The following is a 16,080-nucleotide window of genomic DNA, read 5'->3' as shown; positions in this document are numbered from 1 at the left end:
CCTTCAGAGCTCCATGTTAGAGCGCGGCATTAAGACTGTAAGGGTTCCCTCTGGTGTCACCATGCAGGCCGAGTGGGAAAATGAGCGAATAATCATAATGAGTAGTGCAGCTAACCCACAGATCAAGCTTCAACCGACTTTCAAATAAAACTACAGCGTGTGGTTGTTCCTTCTCAGGTGGGATTTAAAAAAAAATGTCTGAAATTAAAGAATAGTTAAGACGTCTAGTTTTCAAATAGAGGCTCCCTCGTTAGAGGCAACTGATTAAATATGTGCAGTAACTGTACAGCAAAGCCGCTGATTACACTCAAGAGGGGCATGGTGTTAACGTGCGCTTGGTGTGTGTGATTGTGTTTGGCTATGACCCAGCAAAAAAAAAAAAAAAAGTTTGTGTAAAAACATGAGAGCCTGAATGAAATAACAAAAAGGGGCCACTCTTGATTTAAATTTTGAAAGAAAAAAAAAAGAAGCGTCCCTCAGATGCTCATATGGTAACTTGAACCCATGTGTCCCGATGGCCGTACATGCACACTATCTGTGCACGAGTAAGTCTGATCTCACGACTTCAACTACTGTCTGTAAAGCACCTAAAACCACCAACAAAAACAACACCTCTGTATGTCCGTCTGTAAGTACAACTGTGTGCATACGTTTGGGACTTTGATCAAAGAATTAGATGCCATGTGTGCGTCAATACCCGTGTATGAATCTTTTGCTGCCCCATTGTGTGTTTGAGTGTGTGTGTTATTGTGCAAATCCGCTCACAAGATGCCCAGATGTATCACACAACACCCCCTCTGATGGATCCCTGCGTCTCTTGGAGTTATAGCAGCAATGCTGATTTGAAGTGTGTGTGTGTGTGTGTGTGTGTGTGTGTGTGTGTGTGTGTGTGTGTGTGTGTGTGTGTGTGTGTGTTCATGTGAAGCGCGTGTGTGCGTGACCACGCGGGTAACTTGACTCATATTTGTGTGTATGACTGTGTATTTGTAAAGTGTGTGTGTGTGTGTGTGTGTGTGTGTGTGTAATTATTGTATCTCGATGCGTCTCTGGGGAAATCAACACCTTTTGCCCCCTGAAGGCATGCCATGCAAAATTAGAGGCCTAACATGCACACAAACACCACAAACACGCGCGAGCACACACCTCAACACACTTTCAAATCAGCACCGGGAGTACCCTTCACTAATCTCTATTCTCTCACCCTCCTTCTTCACACACTCACACACACTCACACACACACACACACACACACACACACACACACACACACTCTCTCTCACACACACACACACACACACACACACACACACACACACACACACACTGACGGGGATGAGCTTTAATCAGCTATTCTCTTTCAACTGTGTCCTGACGAAAGCAGTCCACAGAATATTAAGGAGCTGTGAGTGTGCGAGTATGTTAGAGAGAGAGAGAGAGAGAGAGAGAGAGAGGGAGAGAGAGAGAGAGAGAGAGAGAGAGGGAGTAAAGGGGGAGGCATTATTGTGAATATTATTATCTCACCCTGATTACACAAAGAGGCAGAGAGTGAAGAGAGTGGATCTATAGACTGGATGAGCAGAGAGAGAGCGAGAGACAGAGCGAGAGAGAGAGGGCAAAGGAGACAGCGGCAGCGGCAGAGGCGGCGTGACGAGAGAAGGGAAAATGAAATAACTGGGTCACATCTATCCTATTAGCACTGTACCTGTCATCAAGACGTTAAACACCGACACGGCAGACTCAGATGCCGCTGCGGCTGAATGAGTGTAGAACAATCCATTGAGAGGGGTAACGTCCCTCCAGCACTGAGTCATTTGGCGTCACATGAAAACAGTTTGGAATCTGGTGGATTAAAGAGCGACTGCAAGCTGCTCTCAGAGGTGTTGCCAGGAGATGATGGGGGCTGGACGCCATGTTTGATTGCTGACGACAAAAGGAAGCAATTATATAATACTCTCCCTTCTATGTTGTTGCCGGTTGCATTAGAAACACTTTAAACAGGTGTCATGAACTCACTGTATAAGACCGAGGGACACATAGTAAAGGGTAAAGCTTGGGCTGTGCTAAATACATGATCTTTTACCTAGTTTTACTTTGCTGTATTTTATTACTTTTATTCCAAAAAAAAAATTATTGGATTTTTTTATTTTTATTTGACTTGTTGTAAAGCACTTTGGTTCGCCGAAAGGATTGTTGTAAAGGGCTGCATAAATACCGTACATTTACATTTACATTCGGCTGTGCTAAATACGACAGGGGCAAAGCATGGGAGAAGGTCACGGGGTGCCACATCACAAAAAGTCACTCTATGGTATTACACGGAGGTGTGTGGCGTCTATGGCCAGTGAAGTTTTCTCCTCCTGATGTGAACCTTCAACAACACACTATAGCGCTTTCACCAATCACCTGATGCCTCGTGGTAGCGTTAGCAAAGGGGGACACCTCCACTCTTGAACTTCTCCAGCCATCAAAAAGGTTTAGAATAAACTACAGTAAAGCTTCTTTATTTCTTTGTTTTAGCAAAACATCTTTTCCCCTCATAGACATTCCTGGTGTATGGCGTGTCGTCTCGGGGAAATGGCTCATAAAGTAGTGTTGATATTTCATTGTGAGCGGTGACTTTGTTTTGAAGGCTGCTTCGTCTTTACTCACGCTGTCTGCATCACGCAGGTTATCAGCTGGCGGCAGTGTGGGTAACAATCAGCAGCTTCACATGAGTCTGCTGGTGTGTGTGTGTGTCGCTGTAAACTTGTGTTTCCATTTGAGTAGTCCTGACGTGAAAAACAATGTTTGTAGTTTTTTTGGGGTTTTTTTGTTCACTGTTTTTTTCTTCTCCTTCCTTGTCATTGTACTCAAAGCTTGAACTCCAGCCTTTTCTCACTGTTCACACAATGTAAAAGTAAAGTGCGAAAAACCTGACACTCGTGCTTGTCAGCTTCCCCCAACTTTAGCGGATAGCGATTGTATATTAGCTCAGGAAAGGGGTTTTCTTAATCTAGTGCATGGACTCACTGGCACACACATACAGAGCCAACTCAAAGGAAATAATATAATGCATGGAAGCTAGTTTATTCACAAAACCGAGAATACCGAACGGTTCAGGGTTATATTGAGAATTGTTCAGTCATCCAACCCAAGTTACTTTGCATACATAAATCCACCTCATGCCAAAAAAAAAAAAAAAAAAAATTGTTGCATCCGTAATCTTAATCACTGTTAACCTCTAATAAACCTTGTGTGTCAAACTCGTAAATTTATAACAGCCTCCCTCTGCTTTTACAACCTCTCACAGAGGGCTTACGAGCCTGCGTGAAGCCTCCTCCCTCTGAGATTTCATTAAGAGATGGGTAGCATGGAGATGAAAAGATCAAGCTCACTCTTGGGACTTTGCCATTCTAACATCCCTCCACCAGCTGGAGAAACAGTCGTGGCGGTTGGTGGAGGGGGGGGGGGGATAGTGGATATTATCGGAGTTTATAATACAGCAATGATACCCAAAAGAGCAGTGATTATGGCTACGTCAGAGCTGCTGGTGAGTGCAAGTCTTAGCCATCTGCTGTTGGCGATTCACAAGTCCTCCTAATCATGGCAGAGAGCATCCCTGAGGTATAACAGCTTTTATACAAAGTGTGCCAAGTGATGTGTTGACGTTTTCTCCAGCGGAAGTATACATTCAAAGTCAGGAGAAAAGGAAAGATTAGTATTGCAGAGTCTTAGTCGCTTAGTAACTGCTGTGCAACTTTTTTTTTTTTCCAATGACTGAATGAAAGTTAAATGTGAAAAGCTGCCATTGAATGTCTTACCTATCACACTCAAATCATTTCAACATCAAGACCTTTAAGGGTCAATGGGTTTTTCTCCCAATACTGAGTAAGCAAAGTAAAGTTCAGACCAATAAGAGTGAATTTAATCTCAGGCTGGGCTTGAAACCCATGTCAGGAATTTGAAAGGATATTGTATGTTTAATTGCGTTGCAACAGTTATCAAGTTGTAAATAACAAATATTTTCGAACAATTAAATCCAGTGTGTCAGTCATCAGTCTGTAGTTCTTGTGGGATGGGAGTTCATTTCCTCTTCTTGTGACCTCAAACTATCTATTCACGTTTGTGTATGTGGTGTCACAAACCTCCCAATCCTATTGGCTCATTAATGACAGATGTGTTGGTTTTATCTTATGAATGAAGCAGAAACACGCTTTATGTGTTAGTCCCACATCATGTATAATAGAGCAGTACAAACTATCCTATGATAACGTCAGCATTGGGATTTCTCCTCGTGTTGTGGTGCTGGTAACTTGTGTCATTTTATGCTCATTTCCTTTCATGTGGCAACAGCTCCCCCTAGCAGAAGGCTAGGATTCCACACTGGGAACTAACTGCCTTTCTCAAAGCCAAAGAAAGCTTAATGTTTTTAGCACTCAGATATTGTGACACTGTGGATTATTAAGAAACAATATGGATGTTGGGTTTGGAGTTAATGTTTTGTAAAAAAAAAAAAAAAAGTATGATTTTTTTTTAATCTGACATTAACCGATTCATTTTATACTCTCCTTCTTCTTCTTTTCTCAGCCTGTGGACTTTGAGACGAAAAGGTCGTACACTTTGAAGGTGGAGGGATCCAACCCTCATATTGACCCTCAATTTCTTGCTTGGGGACCTTATAAAGATGAAGCCACGATAAAGGCATGTATTTTGTTCAAAGCTAGGTGTGTGTGTGCCTGGATGTTGTATTTGTTCAATCAGATGTGACAAGGAGAGTGTAAGTGCATGTGGTGGCATGAGGAACAGAGATGATGATGTGTGACTCGATAAATATCACAGCAGCCTACTTAAAATTCGACTGTTTGCCTGCAGATATCAGTGGAAGATGCAGATGAGCCCCCTGTGTTTGTAGCTCCCAGTTACACTTTTGAGGTAGAGGAGAATGCGCCTGAAGGCACCCTGGTGGGACGAGTCCACGCCAAGGACACTGATGTTGCCAACAATCCTGTGAGGTAAAGGAGGCACAGAGACACACACAGTATGCAAACACAGTTTCGAGAGTTGGGCTTGTTGCAGTGGGAGAATTAGAAGTCTAAATTCGAATGGAACACGGCCAAAGGGAAAAAAAGTTTAAATAATGTTCTTTCAGCTACACTGAACAAACAATACGACTCAAGGAAGCTTTGACTTTAACCTTTTTTTAATGCGGAAATCACAAATCACATATTAATAGTAGTAGTTTTCAGGAGAAGAAGGATGCAAAATAGTATTAAAAAAAGGTGAAGCCAGTCAAATTTTAAAGGCAAACTGGGGGAAAAAAATCTGCATATTATGATTACAATGTGAGTACAGAATTTCATTACATGCCCTGATTCTTAGATTTAAATTACACAGTGATATAAAAAAAAGCTTTTTATATTTGTCAAGTGGGCCAAATTATGTTCCTCTAACTAGCCATAATATTAAAACTAAAACACATAAATGATACCTATCGGCAGGCTGCCAAAGTATATTTGCCGCTGCCTTAGTACAGTATGTGTGTAGATTTTTCATTATCAGTATGCGATCGCCATCTGGGAGCAGTAAACTAGTGAGCTCACTCATAATGTTCTCTGATATAACCTGCAGTGTCTGACACATGCTTCGCAGGTCATCAGAGAGATCAGCGGACATCTTCTAGTTTTCTTGTCATCATCAGAAAATGAAGGCCTCTAAAATCGTTCAATACAGACAGTTCAAGAGTTGTAATCAGTCTGAAATTTACACGGGAGGTCAAAAAAAAAAAAAAAAAAAGGCCCCAACATTTGAATGTCCATTTCAACTAGTAACGTATATTTATGTGACATTTCCAACAAAATAACACTGTTTGCGTATCTTAATCCTTCTATGTGGGTTCATTTGTGGGTTTGTCCGTCTTATAGGTACATGATCCCTCGGTACACAGATGTAGAGCAGTTCTTCAGCATCAACTCAGAGGATGGCATGATCATCACGACGAGACCACTGGACAGAGAAGCACTGGCCTGGCATAATATATCTGTGTCAGCCTCAGAGATAGGTGCGTATGCATGTAAACACATGCAGAGTGACACACAAACACTGTTTTGTCTCCATACCGAAAACATTTAAATATGAAATGATCAAATAGCTGAGCGACTGTCAAGATGAATGTACTGATATTTTCAGCCAGAAGATCTGTAGTCGGCCTGAATGTGAACTTATTTTTGTTTGTTGCTTCTGAAATAATAAAGATCATATATACTTTTATAGGACTAAGAGACAAAGCTAAATTAAAAAAAACAAAAAAAAACAGATGGAAGAATCCCAGACAACCACCAGGCTGGCATCCAGAGCCTAACCTGTCATTCTGCAGCGCTGGATACACTCCATGACATCTTCTGTTCAAAACTTAAGTGAATTCAAGCTGCTGCCTTTTAATGTTTTTTTTTCCTCCCTCTGGGCGGGTCTGAAGTAAGCTTTTTTTTTGTTTTGAATGTCAAAAGAAGAGCAGCCCAAACCTTGGCAAACTTATTATAAATTCAGCTACAATGTCAGGAGGGACTAGCTTTATGCATATGCAAGGTGGGTGTTTGGAATCAGCCAGAAATTGTTCCCTTCATCAACATTTGGCAAGAGAGTTTATAAAACATAGACGCAGTCTGAGTAAAGTCACCCATTGGTTTCTGAAGCGAGGTTTTGAAGCCCAACGATGGTTGTTGCCAGGTTGGAAAGCTAATTATCAGTCAAGAGACAGACAAAGAGCCGGACAGTGTGTACATATAAAGAAAGACATGAGCGATACAGAGCAAAGGTTCTCTGGACAAGGCTGTAAACATGTTCATTTCTGCTGTCAAAATAGGCACTTTAACATGGGTGGTAATGGAATTCCCTGGGCTTTTCAGACACCCTCAGATGGACACTGGAGTTTTTTGTTGTTTTTTACCTTTTGGCATTATCAGATTGGCTTCATTTTTTCAACACACAAGGTTTCTGCTTGCATCTTGCCAGAACGCTCAAAGTAAGAAAGAGAATACAATTATAAGAGTTGTTTTCTTTAACTTTACATTCAAGGACAAAACATCTCTCAAAAATGAAGAGCAATCTGAGAGCAACAACATGAAACATTTGACATAAAAGCGTTTGACTTTTTCCTTCAAACCTGATGCACTTAAAAAAAGAAGTAAAAAACCGTTGTGGCAGCACTAAAGTTTAACTGTCCATCTCCGCCACAAACACTCCTTATAAGTATACAGAACGAGCGGGGGAGGAAAGAGGGAAATGCCAGTTAACCCACAGGCCCTCCGGAGCTTTCTGTCCCCTGGTTAGGCCCCCAAAAACCCTCCAAACAGCGAGCCACGGAGGCCCCACCCTGGTATTCTGTGGTTGGAGCACAAAACTAGCAGAGCACCGCGTGGTTTCTCTGTGGCGTGCTAGACGCCAGACGGCCAGATGGAAACGGGCTCGCCGCCCACAAAGCTAGGACCATTGCAGGCTAAGATAACCACTAACAGGCTCTGGGAAGCTAAATAAATGCCTGGTAATGACAGGGTAGAGGAAAATTCATATGACTAGAATTACAAATATGCAAGTCAGTACGGTTTACAAATGGAGGGTTGTTTTTTTACTTTTTAAAATAAATTTAAAAAAAAAATTCAGTCTTTCTTTGTTAATATTCTAAATGAACAGGGCTTGCTGAATGTCTCTATTGTAGTTGTTTATTCATCGTTCTGTCTGCATCACATTATTCCTCTTTATTATCATCTCCAGCAATCATAATTTGACATTTCTCACTTTTGGGTACTTTTTTTTTTTTTTTTTTTTTTGGGTAAAGCGTGGGAGCAGACTGAAAGAGCCGAACACTGTCTGACTGGATGTTTTGATGTCGAACAAACTCATGTCTGTAATTTTTGCAAATCAAAATAACAAATAGCTGCCTGAGTGCCTCACTGATTGACAGGCAATCTCACTGGGAAATATTCATCGTTAGCTTCTTGTTTAAACAATGCTGAACATGGATTAGAATGCAGACACACCGGCAGTAACATGCTGAAGCATGAATGACATTTTGTCTTTAATGACTTTGTTACTTCATTGGATTTTGAACTAAAAAGCCAATGACTTTGTCTAAAACAATGTGTTCCTACGTTTGTTTGTTTTGTTTTTTTGGTGTGTTCAGGAGGCCACCACCAAGACACCAAAGTGCGTGTTAACATCAAAGTGAAAGATGTGAATGACAACCCGCCAGAGTTTGCTACGAACAACGAGGTCCTCATGTGTGAATCTGTTGCTCCAGGGAAGGTAGGTCTGGGTGTGAAACTGCATGAGTGAGAAAACAAGAGAGATGCTCTAGATACCAGTCACCCCAATTCAATATTACATGTATTATTATTATTTTTTTTTTTCAAGAAATGCAGACTACATATAAATATCATATAATTGGGAGAAAAAAAAATCTCAGCCTTTAACAAACAAATAGTTTGAGGAAGTTTGGCTCCCGGCCTCTCTTGAGGTCACTTAACCACCCAAGAGCACGTGGGGAACAGATTTCTAAAATTACTCTTTATTGGGTTTTTAGCAGTTTTAATTATATTTACTTTAAATAGTAAAAAAAAATAAAAAAATCCCCCACCACGTTGCTAGCCTTGACTTAGGTCATGCTCTCTGTTTGCTATGACATTTTTTTTTGATTGATATATTTTGAAACAAAATTAAAATAAGATGAAAGAAATAAAAAAAGACGGAATAGTAGTAGACAAAAAGGAGTAAGACGTCAACACTTATATATTCCTTTCCCCATTTCCTCCGTTAGTTTATAGGGTATTTCAAACTTGATAAATTCTATCATCACAAGTTGGGGGGTGTGGTGGTGGGGGGGGGGGCTTATTCAGTGTTTTCAAAGCTTTTCTAATACTGGTATCAGAAAGAATCCATTCACACAACTGTTAAATGCACTCACACACAAACTGTTTTCAACACTGACGTGTATCTTTCTGACATGTGTCTCCGTGTGTGTTTGATTTAGGTCATTGAAACTGTTAGTGCTGTGGACAAAGATGAAATGGCTCACAGGCAACATTTTACCTTCCACCTCGCCCCAGAAGTTGCCCACAACCACAACTTCTCACTCAAAGACAACAGAGGTAGAGCCCCTTTGAACATGTTCATTCTATTTAATTCTCTCTACCCCTCTTTCTCTGCTCCTCTCTACATTCTTGCATACTGTTTCCACCCATTCAGGTAGCTCATCTGTGAGCTCGTTCTCTCTCTCTCTCTCCCCCCTTTTTGCTCAGATTAGATCAAAGCCTAAACAGATGGAGGCGAGCACTATCTTGTAGAAAGCAGCAGGTGCTCTGAATCCCTCTCTCCTTCTCACACATACACACATATGCACAAAGCACACTTCGTCCTGCGGGCTATATTAATTGCGTTGGGGTCTCTGTCCGTCTGTACATATATCTTAGGGGGCTGACTGATTGAATTAAGCTTTGTGAGTACTAGGAGAGGGACTCACCGAAGGTAAGGGGAAAGAAAAAAAAAGAGTAAGAGAGAAAGAGGGAGGAGAAGGTTTGAAGACAAGACAAACATGACAATAGAAATAGGAATTGTGTTTAGTTTGACAAAAACAGGGATGGAGGTGTGGGATTTGGAGAATCAGCAGTGTGACAGACAGACAGACAGACAGACAGACAGACAGACAGACAGACAGACAGACAGACAGACAGACAGACAGACAGACAGACAGACAGACAGACAGACAGACAGACAGACAGACAGACAGACAGACAGACAGACAGACAGACAGACAGACAGACAGACAGACAGCTTCAGTAATAGAGACAGTTGGACGTTATCTTCACTCACTTTTGGGGCCATAAAGTCTGACGTTTGTTGTTCGTTTTAACTAACAAACAACTCTTTTTCAGTTTCCTGTGCTTCATTCTGCTAATACAAGCGTTGTTGTTGTAAAGTAAACTATCTGGACAAATGAGTTTCGTTTCGGAGACAACTTGAAAAGCAAACTGAATCAAGCTGCAAAGAGGCGCACTTTGAGTGTGATCGCTTCAGTCTGATGTCAGCTGTTCAACAACGGTCTTACGCTACCACGCTGTGGAAAAGAAAGGCATTTTTACAGCTTCAAAGAGAGCGCTTTGGAGGATGTTCGGATGTTTATGTCTTCATGATGTCATTTTGAAATACAGTCAGTGAATGAACAAGATTATTGCCCTATTTTACTGTTCAGTAAACCTTAAAGGGACAAGCTTAGAGCATGTACTGGATTGGGGTCATACGACGGAAGTTCAATCTGAAGACTCATTCCATGAAAGAAATGAAGAGGAGAGGTGGAAAGCACTCAAGAACCAGAATCATAGACAAGTCTCCTATATAGAAACCCATATCTGTCTAAATACATTCAACAACAACGTGTAATGGCTAAAGTTCTGATATTGTTGCTAGAAATAAAGCCTTTTCAGATGTTTAAATATTGCCTGTGTATCTAACTGCACAATTTGTCAAAGGACAAAAATAACTGATACTATTCTGTAATGTATTTGCAAATGTTCAGCAGACTGTTTTGACGCTTCTGAAATGCCACCAAAGTATCTCAACCATGTCTCTGTTATTTTACTGTGTCATTTGATGTTTAAAAAAGAATAAAGCAGAGCAGGCAGCTACAGTTGCTTGGCCATGTCACAACAGCCTATAGTTGCTTTTGATTACTTTTCCCTTGGAGGTACAGTATGTGTACAATGACAAATAAGGGAGATGTGTGTCTCAGTTTCTAAGAAGGCTTACAAGCAAAAGATACGATTGCTTTTTTTCCCCTTATGTTTTTTGTTAATGTGTGATGAAGTCCAAGCTAAAGAGAAAACTGTTCAAATGCATTGCTTAGTTTATTCTAAAAAACAACAACAACAAAAAAACAAATGTCTAACTCTCTTCGCAGACAGCACAGCCAGCATCTACGTGCTGCGTAAAGGATTCAGCCGCTTGAACCAGGATGTGTACTACCTCCCCATCGAGATAAATGACAACGGGTTCCCTGCCATGAGCAGCACAAACACCCTGACCATCAGAGTGTGCTCCTGTGACAGCAGAAACACCATCCTGTCCTGTAACGTGGAGCCCTACGTCCTACCTGCTGGCCTAAGCACCGGGGCGCTGATCGCTATACTGGCCTGTATTGTCATTTTGCTGGGTGAGACTTTAAAACTATTTATGTTTTATGATAATTAGATTTGATAATATAACAAATGGTTACGATTTACACAAGATTTACTTTCTGTAATATTCATTTTCTATTGGTCGTGTGATGATTACCTTTCCATATGAGCAACTCCAGAATGAGTACTAGATATTATCCATCATGCCTTTTGTGTATTGGGGAGCCTGTCCCCCAAGCTATACGACTCCACTGGTCGTTTGTGCAAGCGTCAAATTACGACCCATGATTACGTTTTAGAGGCAAGCGACCTCTAGTGGACGTATAAATAACCTCGATCCAGTGAATGTGTGACATTTGACCCCTAAACCTATCCCTAACACTTGAATTTCCCTCGGGAGCAAAAAAGTATCCATCCATCCATCCATCCATCTATCTATCTTAATTTGCACTTACCTTGGTCAGCACATCAAGCAGTGTGGCGTGCAGGGTTTACTGCACCTCACACTATATTTACTGGAATTTCTCCGTTGGCCGGTAGGGGGCGCTAATTTAGGAAACGCTCCTATGGGTCGTAATACATGACAGACGGCCTCTACGGTCGTATAGGTTGGAGGACTGGTTGGCATTGGGAGTGCTGCACTACTCATATTAAGTTGCATATATTTTTGCATTTCCTCACATAAAGGCACCATTCACAGAGATTCTTCGAGAAGACTGACATGTTCACTTTCCCTGCATTTAAAATCGCGTGTGTGTATGCAGCCAAATACAATAATGATGTTAATTAAGGTGTCTGAGGTCTAATTACACCGTCTCCCACTGCGCATACTAATTATCTAATGTTCACATTTCTCCTTTTTCACAGACACTGTGGTGTGGAAATTTTTATGTTATCACCGTTTTTTATTCAATTGTGGGTTGTGTTTTTTGTCTTTTTTGTCTTTTTTTTTTTTTTTTGGCAGCAATAGTGGTGTTGTTTGTTGCGCTGAGGCGGCAGAAGAAGGAGCCGTTGATAGTGTTCGAGGAGGAGGACATCAGAGAGAATATTATCACCTACGACGATGAGGGCGGTGGTGAGGAGGACACCGAGGCTTTTGACATCGCTACGCTGCAGGTATGTGGAAGGGCAAGGGGGCTAAAAGATGCTGCTCGTCTTGAAGAAGATAGAAGTAATGATAAAGATAAGGGGAGGTCAACGATCTCTTGACTGCAAAATGCATCAAACTAGTTATCTAGAAGAGCTGAAGTCTCTTTAGATCTTTTTTTGACTTGTTGGTCTTAAAGCAAGATACTCTTGTCTTACTCAGAACCCAGACGGTGCCAACGGCTTTCTCCCAAGAAAGGACATGAAACCAGAGCTCCAGTATCCGCTCAGGCCCGGCAGTGGTCATACTGCAGCCAACAGCGTCGACGTCGATGACTTTATTAAGAGTCGTATTGCAGAGGCCGACAGTGACCCCACTGCCCCTCCTTACGACTCCATTCAGATCTACGGATACGAAGGCAGAGGATCGTTGGCCGGGTCGTTGAGTTCCCTCGAGTCGGTCACAACGGAGTCTGACTTGGATTATGACTATCTGCAGAGTTGGGGGCCGAGGTTCAAGAGGCTGGCGGATTTGTATGGGACCAAAGACTGCTCCATAAACGATGAGGACGATGGTGAAGACTCTTAACAGTGGTCTTACAAAGCGGACGCCGCCCCCCCCCCCCCCCCCCACGCCGACTTCGGATTTATTGAGTCCATGAGGATTTGTTGACTGAGGGTTGACGCTCCTCAGTATCCAATTGTTACCAACAAGCACCTGATCAGTTCATGCCACTCTGTCAACAGACTTTAACAGCCCTCTCTTCATCCTCCCAGATGATTTGTTAATAAACGCTTGGACTTAGACTGAATCCCAGCTTTTCCCAAAACTCTCCCTTTCTCTCATTGGTCCCCCCCCCCCAATCTACAGACTTGACATTTGCAGGGCTTGGAGATTCGATACGTCACCGGTTTGACGGCAGTTTGATGGGGGGAAAAAAAGATGTTGCTGTACGATCAAAATGACTTGCTTATAGCTAATCGTTTAGTTTCTTAGAGGTTCTATATACTTTGTGGACTGGATTCACATGCTTCCTCAATGGTTTCTCCGAGTGTTTATTCTCTTAGAAGGTTCCGGAGTGGGGTGTCTTTTTCCGAGGTTGCCCAGTTTGTGGTGCTTTTTAAAGACCCACAGGGAGAGAGGAGGAAAGAGATAGAAGCAAACTGAAAGGAAAAAAGTAAGTGCTGCATCCAACTGTGTGATGTTGGAAAGAGAAATAAATGATCATGAATGAAGATGTTTCAGTAGGGTCAAACACATGAGGTTGTTTTCAGATTTGTTGTGTTCAGAATTCAGTAGGTTCTGTGGTTTGGATAGCGTGACAAGACTCTGGGTTGTTGATACTTTGAAGACGCTCGCAGCATCTTCACAGTATGGTGGCCTTATAATAAATAAACAACAACTCCAGGGGTAAACACAACAAGTGTAAGGATAAAGACCGTCAACTTACAGTAGCTCCACACAGACAAATGAACACACAAGGACTGAGAGTGTGTGCTAAAAATGCTACACAAATTCCTTTTTTTAAACTCCCAACAAGAGACAGAATAAACATGGATCCAATTTTGGAAAAATAACTGTGGATGATTATTTGTTTTCATTCTTCACTTCAGAAAAATTCCCTTTCTTCGACACATACCCCCCCCCCCCCCCCATGGACGAATCCACCAATGAATGATTACTTCCTTATTCAGAGTCCACAAATGTTGATCAATCACAATGAGTGAAAAAAAAAAAAAAAAAAAAAAAAAAAAAAACCCGTGAGCTCTAAAAATCGCCTTAAACTTAATGGACACTCTCGCAACGCAGTGCATTCTCTCTTTTGTTTTTTGTTCCTTTTTGTTTTTTTCTTCTTTTTTTTGGTAACTTGAGAAGTATATTCCGAAAGTAAACTATTCTCCATGCTAGGTATGTACAGAGTAAGTGTGCAGACGTGATGTATCACTCTGAGGATCCAACTGAGGTGCACCCTCAAAAATAGGACGCGCCGTTTCTGCAAGCGCGGTACATGGAGACTGTGAAAATGCACTTTGGTGTTATTTCCCTTCCACCAGCTATGTTAGCAGTAACATCTGTTGTATCAACACATGTTGCTTTTTCAACATTAAATGTGCACATTGGGAATAATGTAAGGTACGTTTTCACAGTCACATATACAAAGAGGCTGAAACCAGAACCCCCTTTTGAGTGTGTCCATTCTTGTCAAATCTCTTTTTTTAATGTTATTATTATATTATTATTGATTATTATTATTATTGTTGTTTTTTTTATTATTATTATCATATGATTTTTATCTTTGGCTGCAGCTACACAGGAGCAAATTCATGTTTAACTCTTTGCAGGTCAGATTTGATCTTCTGGTTGTCTAAACATGCAGAGACTCAATGCTCTTTACATTTTTTGGACAGCTGGAAGAAATGCACTGCCAAAAGTTAAATATCCGCTATATTGGGTTTTTTTTGACTGTGTGAATACAATCTCTCACATTTTCTTTTGTTTTCTTTGGGCGTTTCGTCATTCCTCTTCCCTGTTCCATGAGGAAAACAAGCAATCTGTGTCGTTGCAGTGAGAGAACGCCTCGTTTTTATTCTCTGTCAAGTTTTATGGTACCGATTTGTACAATTTTAAAAGTTCTTATTTTAGTATACATGCAGAATATTCCAGTATTACAACAAAAACATGCTAAGAAGATAAGATTAAAAAAAAAATATTACAGCATCACACTTATATTTTCTGAACATTGTACTGTTGCTTTACTATGTGCTTCAATCTCAGAAGCAAAAAAAAAAAAAAAAAAACCTTTGAAATAAATGCTCTTTTTATAAAATGATACAGCAGTGTGTTGGAGTTGACTCAGTTTCTGCTGGATGTACTACGTTTGTAAACCTATATTTACATCTTCCATACAAATATACCATACAACATGTTTGTTAGGCCCCGTTTACACGGAGACGCTGTGGCAGAAACGCATCGAAACGATCCCACTCCGGATTCAAAGTACAGACCGTCTACAATGCAGGTCTTGCCTGAGTGAAAACGATGTAGTTCTCACGCACGGCCAGTAGTGGGCAGTGGAACTTTACGACGCGACACTCACCAGTACAACCACTTCCTCCACAACATTCTCTTTAGTGGCTAGTTCTCTTAAGTCTTACCTAAATGCTGCGTATAGTCGCACTGTGCTTGGGTAAAGGCTGAACTATTTGCCGCAAGTATTCGATGCTCTTTGGGCGGCGACATACACGATGTATCATATCAAGATTCTGTTATAAGAGACTATACAACGCGAATAGCTGCTGAAGCACACAGCACAAGTGAATCCGCTGCCAGTGTTGTTTATGTTTGTTCTCAACTACTGCGCATGTCCAAATGTATGGGGGGGAGGTGTGCTGAGGTCATCGCAGCCAGAGAGTCCGCTCCGTTTCGAAACACCGACGCCGTGTGAACGAAAGACCAATCTGCAATTCAACTGTTTCGTTTTACTATCACAGCGTCTCTGTGTAAACGGGGCCTAAGTCTATGCCGACTGTCACACGAGACACCAGGACCACTTAATACTAATAATGATAGATGTGAATTTGGTACTAAATGAAGATCCAGATCTGGCTAAGTTTTGCAGGCAAACTCAATTTCCCCTTCCTTTCCCTCCCCCTTTTTCATTTCAACAAAAACTGTCCAAACTTCGCCACAAAGCAACGGAATGACATTGTACTTGTGAACTCTCCAGAGCTCCTGCCTATGTTGTTGCCATGGTGGAGAGATCCTTATAATACAAGACATAAATCACTACAGGGGACTCTGTAATGTCAAGTCTTGTCCCTGCTGGAAAGCATTTAAACTTGACCGTATGTC

The 16,080-nt window shown here is 41.4% G+C and overlaps 1 protein-coding gene across 4 annotated transcripts in view; it reads left to right on the top strand.

Moving 5' to 3' along the window:
* The window catches only part of cdh11 (cadherin 11, type 2, OB-cadherin (osteoblast)), a 91,363-nt gene extending 76,295 nt beyond the window's left edge, over positions 1–15,068 (top strand). For 3 of the 4 annotated variants that reach the window (XM_079363498.1, XM_079363497.1, XM_079363499.1), the window contains exons 9-16: positions 4,567–4,680; positions 4,852–4,991; positions 5,901–6,037; positions 8,156–8,277; positions 9,002–9,119; positions 10,925–11,176; positions 12,106–12,257; positions 12,451–15,068. In XM_079363498.1, the coding sequence (XP_079219624.1) occupies positions 4,567–4,680; positions 4,852–4,991; positions 5,901–6,037; positions 8,156–8,277; positions 9,002–9,119; positions 10,925–11,176; positions 12,106–12,257; positions 12,451–12,816 (1,401 nt within the window). In that variant the 3' untranslated portion in view covers positions 12,817–15,068. The remainder of the gene's footprint in view (positions 1–4,566; positions 4,681–4,851; positions 4,992–5,900; positions 6,038–8,155; positions 8,278–9,001; positions 9,120–10,924; positions 11,177–12,105; positions 12,258–12,450) is intronic. The other variant, XM_079363500.1, reaches the window with a different exon arrangement.
* Positions 15,069–16,080: the final 1,012 nt, after the last annotated feature.

Source organism: Symphodus melops (genome assembly GCF_947650265.1).
Source record: "Symphodus melops genome assembly, chromosome: 15".
Lineage (NCBI taxonomy): Eukaryota > Metazoa > Chordata > Actinopteri > Labriformes > Labridae > Symphodus > Symphodus melops.
The sequence above is the reverse complement of the archived record's forward strand: the minus strand, read 5'-3'. Positions and strand labels throughout refer to the sequence as shown.